Genomic DNA, 6,627 nt, shown 5'->3' with positions numbered 1-6,627 from the left:
GTGACAATACTGTCATTTTTGCGCTAATTGAATTTATATATATATTTCTAGCAGAATAAAGTTGAACATGTTAGTCAGTTGATTTGTTAATTACAAAATTTAACCGCTTAAATAACATTCTCACTTAGAGCATCTCCAAAAAGGAATCTATTTTGAAGTTTCCAAAACTCTATATTTGAAGTTTAAAAGTGTTTTTCTCCGAAAGCAAAACTTCAAATTCAATTTCAAAACTATTTATATTTTATAATATGGTCCTTATATTTGTCATAACTAATTTAAATTCATATTTTTTTTGTAAATAACTATCACATATATAAACATATTACAACAAAATTAATTAATAAAATATTATATTGAAATATAAAATTTTAAACATAATAACTTAATTAATATTAAACTTCAAGCAAAATACCATATTATTCCATAAAGTGATTTTCATAATTCATATATGATCTACTAGTGCATTTCGAAGTAAAAATGGCTCTCCTCATCTTTAATTTGTAGATTAGAGATAAAAATTGTTGAATTCTGGTGATATTAATACTTGTAAATACATTAGATCAAAACAAAAAAGTGAAAAAACATAAAATATTGCTAAAAGACTAACTTTTATCGATGATATTAATACTCGTGAATATATTCAATATGAACAAGAAAGAATTGTACGAAAAGACATCATCATCATCGACAACAACAACCATCTTCAGTTACACAATAAAAATTGGACAATATTTGAAAATTTTGAAGGTTCCGGATCAAACTTACATGACTATTAGTGTTGTTGTAATATTTAAATTTCTGTAATAGTTATGTCTTCGTGTAATTTTTAAAAAGCTTTTTTGTTAAGTTTTTTTGTATATTTTTGTTATCTAAATCTAGTTTTAAATATTTTAAAATTTTATTTAATTTTATGTGTAAACATAAATTTTGTAAACAAAACTTAAAATATTTATGAGATATAATTTTTATAAGGATTAAAACAATAAACAAGAAAATATTTATGAATTATAAATGTGACGTGTAATTGTATGGATCAAAATGCAAATAAAAATATGAAGTTTTGAGTAGTGAAACTTCAAAAATAGAATTTCACTTCTCAAAACTTCAAATTTTTGGAAAGTAAAAAACTTCATATTTAAAGTTATAGAGTGTGTTATGGAGATGCTCTTATGTCTTTTTTAGTTCATGTAATGTCATGAAAAATGAATCATTAATTGCTGATAATTCAATGATTAACAGATATAATTAGTTGGTACACTGAATCAAACTTCCATTCATTTCATAAGCAAATGCAATAAGAGGAAGACTCTAAAACAAACCAAAGGTCCGCAGCATTCTTGTCTTTAAGGTTATAATGAGACCAGACAACCAAATTCAGTTTCACACAGTTTCACACTTACAAACTACAGACAAATGTGTTCTCTTCAAACACAAGTAACAAATAAAAACCCCGAAACCAAAACTAAAACCTAATCAAAACCTAGAAGAAGAAAAACAACGTCCATGGAAAACAAAACAGATAGTAAAGTGTAGGAAAAAATCAACAAAAACGATCTTTCTACACTTCACTTAAACATCAAGTAAGAATCCAGCACAAGTATTCCTCTACATCTTCTTTCTTTTGTTCATCCTCTACTGACAGTTAGGGTTTCTTCCAGGACCTCCATAGTAAAAGTAATGCCCCCAATCATCATTCTTACTAACCTCAACATCATAGCAATTCGATTTCTCAGTGAAAGTGTTGATCCCTTTTGGTTCCTTCAGATTATTAGAGCTGTCAACGACCTGAATATTCCGAAAGTAACTCGCCTTTGAGAACCCTGCATCCGGAAACTGACCGCTTCCCATTTGCGTGGTTGTGTGGTGACCGTCTTCTTCCATGTTCACCACTTCCCCGCCCCATTCCACTATCGATGCACTGTCCGCTAAGTAGGAGAACAAAAAGCTTGGCCAGTATCCCAACACATACCCATCTCCAAACTGCATCCACCAGTGCCCTTCCTTTGGATCCTACAAGCAAAATGTTCCAAAGTTAGCATCTTAACTTTGGGGACAAAAAGGCGATTCACGTTTAAGGGTTCCATGAAAAGGTATGTATGGTTTATACCTTCCAAATGGTAATGCTGATATCGTACTGCGGGTTATGGAAGCCAGAGACGGGAGAGATACTTGCTCCCATTGCTATTTGGCTGTTGACTTGTATAAAACCGGAACAAAGGAGGTTGTAGCAGCCAGTAGCCTGATAAGCATCGCTCTGTTGTTTGTTCCATATACAGAAAAGAATGAAACCTTATCAGCCCAAAATACACAGCAAGAATCATCAGAAACTGAAGGGAAGTTGAGTGGTTGTAGAGCATACCGTCCAGTATGTAAACAGCCTTGTATTGTTATCACCATAGAGATCCGGACTAACCTGTGATTTGTAAATATATGTCAAAGATGTAATGGAAAGAAGTTAAAGTGGTATGGGTTTAAATAGGTGGGTTACCTGCCAGCCAGCTTCAATGCTGTTGAGGTCTTGACCAAAAGAACCTCCAAGAATCCACAGCTGAGACAAGCTGAACTCATTTGGGCTTTGTACTTTAGGTTTCCATACATTTATTGTCGCCTTAGCCCCGTAAAACTTGCCTCCCTCCACATAAGCTATTGCATGCTAGTTCCACCACAAAGAGAAATTTTAGACCAAGAAACTCAGAAGAAGGCATGTAGGTAAAAGAATCAAAAAATCTACCTGATGACCACTTTGGTTGGCGAGATCAGGATCAGCAGAACGCGGCAGAGGAACTGTTCGGTGCTTCTTCTTACCGTAACGTTTGACAGAGCTTGCTCTCAGAACATCCTCTTTCTTTGTCCTCCTCACTGGTATTGTCCCTTCGGAACACACCCCGTTCTGGTGCCATAACTGAGTGACTGGATTGATTCTCTCTAGTTTTGGTTTCTTGGACACTTTGTTCTCTTCAAACAGCAACTCAGGGGTGGTACTAGGATTCATCTGTTTAAAAACATAATATGCTAAGACATAGGCAAAAAGATAGTGTGAATTTGAGGCAAATGCTGAAACAAAGATTACCTGAATCTTGTGGTCTTTGAGGAAAGGATGGTCAAAAGCTGGTTGTTTGGATATGTGAACACAGTCTATTATGTCACCGTCTGGACTCTGTTTGCAAAAATACCACACACAAACACACACAAAATAAACTATAGAATCAAATTGGAGTTCAAAACTTCACATAGTAATCAAAAGTTTCCAACTTTCTTCCTACATTTTCTTACTAACAACTAAAGGGTGGAACAAAAGTTTCCAGGAAAAAGGTAGGAACCTGAATGCTCTTAACGGCTGGCTTGTTCAATCGTTTCAAGTGTTTGTGCACTTGGAGATTCTGACTTGAGACACTGAGCCTCCCTGCGCATGTTAGAGAGAGCCATCCCCAGAAGCAGAGCCAAACAAGAAACCCTTTGTAAACCCTGTCGTTGCTAAAATGCGCCGCAGCACTCATCTTCCTCCTCTTAATTCTAAAAGCCAACAAGGAGAAGGAGAGAGATAGAGGAAGAAGATTTGGGTATGCTTCTCACTTATCTAAGAAAGCTCTCTATTTGGTGATGTTTTTTTGAAAAAAGCTAACACCTTTATCGATCTATCTTCTTCTACTAGACCATTTACTCTGTAACCCACTACTACACTAACAAGAGTGATTCTGTGGCGACATTGAAATGGGTCTCTCTCTCGTTTGATGATGAAAAGACTCCACTTTTTGTCACCCACTTTCTCTCTCTCTCCCCTTTTAGTTAACCCTTAAATACACAGTTATGAGTAGTAAACGTAAACCCCAACTAATAAAATAATCAAATTGATGTGTTGAAAATATTGTGTTTTCCAAAAGTAACTGTTGAAAATATGTTTTTATGGCCCCTTAAAGTAAATAATTACGATAAAGAAACCGTATTTATAAATCATTCGGAAATTCCCCTCAACTTTTCTCTAATGGGTATTCAAATGATTTTGTGTTTAATGGGTATTCAAATGATTGTTTGTTTAATGATAAACCATTAAAGGTAAAAAATACATGTGTATAAAAATGAATCATTCGTCGCTAAAGTTGCATGAGTGTTGGTAAAAATGATTTTATCAATCGGTATATGCTTGAAAAATTAGTTAGATTGATGTCTTTAGTTAAATGGTAAGAAATTAGTTTCACCATAAGGTTAACATCAGAGCTGAGTAAATAAACCGAACCAAAAAACCCGAACCGAACTCGATTCAATAAAAATGAATCCGAACCGATCTGAACCCGGCATAAATATCTAATTGATCTTGTTTTATGGTATTTCGGGTTATCTGAACCGAATCCGAACCTAAATGGATACCCGATAGTATCCGAAACATTCAAAATTTTCAAGAAGAACTTGTACCGAACATGATTTCAATTCCTAATATGTATTCAAAATATATTGAACATCTAAAATAATTATCTATTATATGAAGATTGATGGTTGAAGGTAGCGGTTGAAAGTTGAAGTTTTTAGATTTTGGTTTTGTTTTTATTAAATAATGTTTTTCATTTCATGAGAACTTGGTTTTCGTTTTATGCTTTCATTTATTTGGTTTTCTTTCGATCAATAACTATGTTTACCTTTCACTTGATTTGATCACATTTGATGTTTCTTTCTTTTTTTTGAACCGATTTTATTTATGTTTTGCTTACAAAATATGTACAAATCAAGTATTTTAAAACAAAAGAACCGATTTTACTTACTTTTTCGTTACAAAGTAGATATAAATCAGGTACATTTAAACCGAAGAACCGATTGAGACCCGGACCCGAAAGTACATCGGTTTGTACCAGTTTTTTGAAGATTTACTAACCCCGATCCGAACCCGATAGAACCCGAACCGGTCCCAAACCGAATTTTCATATAACCCGAATGGAGATGATTTTGATAAACTCGAAAAACCGAAGCCCAATTGGACTTAACCGAAACCCGATTGGAACCCCGAATGCCCATGCCTAGTTAATCTAATTACTGTAAAAACAATACAGTATGAAATAGGATGCGAGTGGAGCCTAGGTGGAGTCATGGCGAGGTAGTCGATGCCTCCAAAGAGCTTCAAACCAAAATACATAAGTTTCTAAATTGCATCTAACTAACTTATCACTAAGTTTGGTGGACCTTGTCTTAACGTTGAAAAACCATAGATTAAATAAAAAAAATTTAACTTGCGTACTTTTCAAGCATATATTCCTCTTTAAAATTATGATTTTGAAACGAATAAGTTCTAAAACATCGTATCGAACGATGTTAATAAAGAAAAATAAAGAAACGAGAACAAAGTCCTGCACAAGCACAAAGCGTCAACTTTATCAGTAAAATTTTAAAATATTTGTTTGACCCATGATGCTACTTGACTAATCTAGCTTATTCTTTTTATTAGCTACATCTTAAGGCTCCGAATCGTAACCAACCGTCCCGCACCGCACCACCTGTCAGACCATTTCCAATGTATTCTCCTATTTTTATCTTTAAAATAAAGCATCTCTAAAATATAAATGAGTTTTTCTCCAATGTATTTCTCTATTTTTGCCTCTATAAAGGAATATTCTCAAAAGATTCTATTTTAATTTTACAAAAGATACATTTTGTTTATAAAAGTTGATAACTAACCCTATTTATTTTTAACTTTTAAAATATTTTCATAAACTTATGATTTTTTTTAAACTAAAGTTTTGTTAAAAGACTATTATGTAAATAAAAAATGTTATTATACTCTTACAAAAACTGTATTTCTCTATAAATATAATTATTTTGGTTACAACTATAAAAATTTGAAAGTTAAAGGACTATTTTGAAAATAAAAAAGTATGACTCTATAATAGAGAAATGCTATTTTTTCCTCTATAGAAGAAAAAATAGCAATTTCTATTTTAGAGGTGGAAATAGAGATGGGATTGAGCACTTTTACCTCTATTATCGCATGTAGAGGTGAAAATAGTTAGAGATTGGAGATGTTCTCAGTAGTAACAAAAATCTTTACATGTTTGTTACTATTTGAACCGCATTGTATTTATCCCGTAGTTATCCCGCACGTTACCATTCAGAGTCTAAATAGCTAAACAACTAATCATTGTTTTTTTATAACTAACATACATCAATGGATATATATATATATACATATACTTATTTTGTTATCACCCAATAGATTACTAGTACAGATGAATGTTCTACAAAACAAAGTAGCTATAAAGAAACGAATGACCATTTCTGTTGGGTTGGCTTTGTAAAATTTGATGATCAACTACAAAAGCAAAAAAAAAAAGAAAAAAAAAACTGTATACAAAAGACTAGTAATGGTGTAATTAGAGAAATTGAACTAACTAAGGCTATGATTGTTTGGTACATGTAGCGATATCTTTTAAGAGTAAAACACATTTACTCTGACTATAGCTAGTTTGTAGTCAATCAGATGAAAAAGTTTCCACTTAACTTTTTGCTTGCCACTGTTAAAATAGAGTAAATTTGTTTCTTTCTTCTCTCATAGTTTATGGAGAGAAAATATGTGTTGCCCATGGGCCAAAAGGAGACCTCCGGCCCGTCTAGGGTTGAGTTGCTTGGTTTGAGCCGTAGACCGTG

The 6,627-nt window shown here is 33.0% G+C and overlaps 1 protein-coding gene across 1 annotated transcript; it reads right to left on the bottom strand.

The window, feature by feature from the left end:
- Positions 1 to 1,309: 1,309 nt before the first annotated feature.
- LOC106313404 lies at positions 1,310 to 3,768 on the bottom strand. Its single transcript, XM_013751205.1, has 7 exons — positions 3,321 to 3,768; positions 3,071 to 3,157; positions 2,732 to 2,992; positions 2,489 to 2,653; positions 2,360 to 2,413; positions 2,108 to 2,254; positions 1,310 to 2,010 (listed from the first exon to the last, which is right to left on the bottom strand). Exons 1-7 carry the CDS (start codon positions 3,495 to 3,497, stop codon positions 1,633 to 1,635), a joined length of 1,269 nt encoding a protein of 422 aa, XP_013606659.1. The 5' UTR covers positions 3,498 to 3,768; the 3' UTR covers positions 1,310 to 1,632.
- Between the last annotated feature and the right edge of the window lie 2,859 nt (positions 3,769 to 6,627).

The sequence above is a fragment of the Brassica oleracea genome, chromosome C9, assembly GCF_000695525.1.
Source record: "Brassica oleracea var. oleracea cultivar TO1000 chromosome C9, BOL, whole genome shotgun sequence".
NCBI classification, from domain to species: Eukaryota; Viridiplantae; Streptophyta; class Magnoliopsida; order Brassicales; family Brassicaceae; genus Brassica; species Brassica oleracea.
This window is presented reverse-complemented; position numbering and strand designations above follow the sequence as displayed.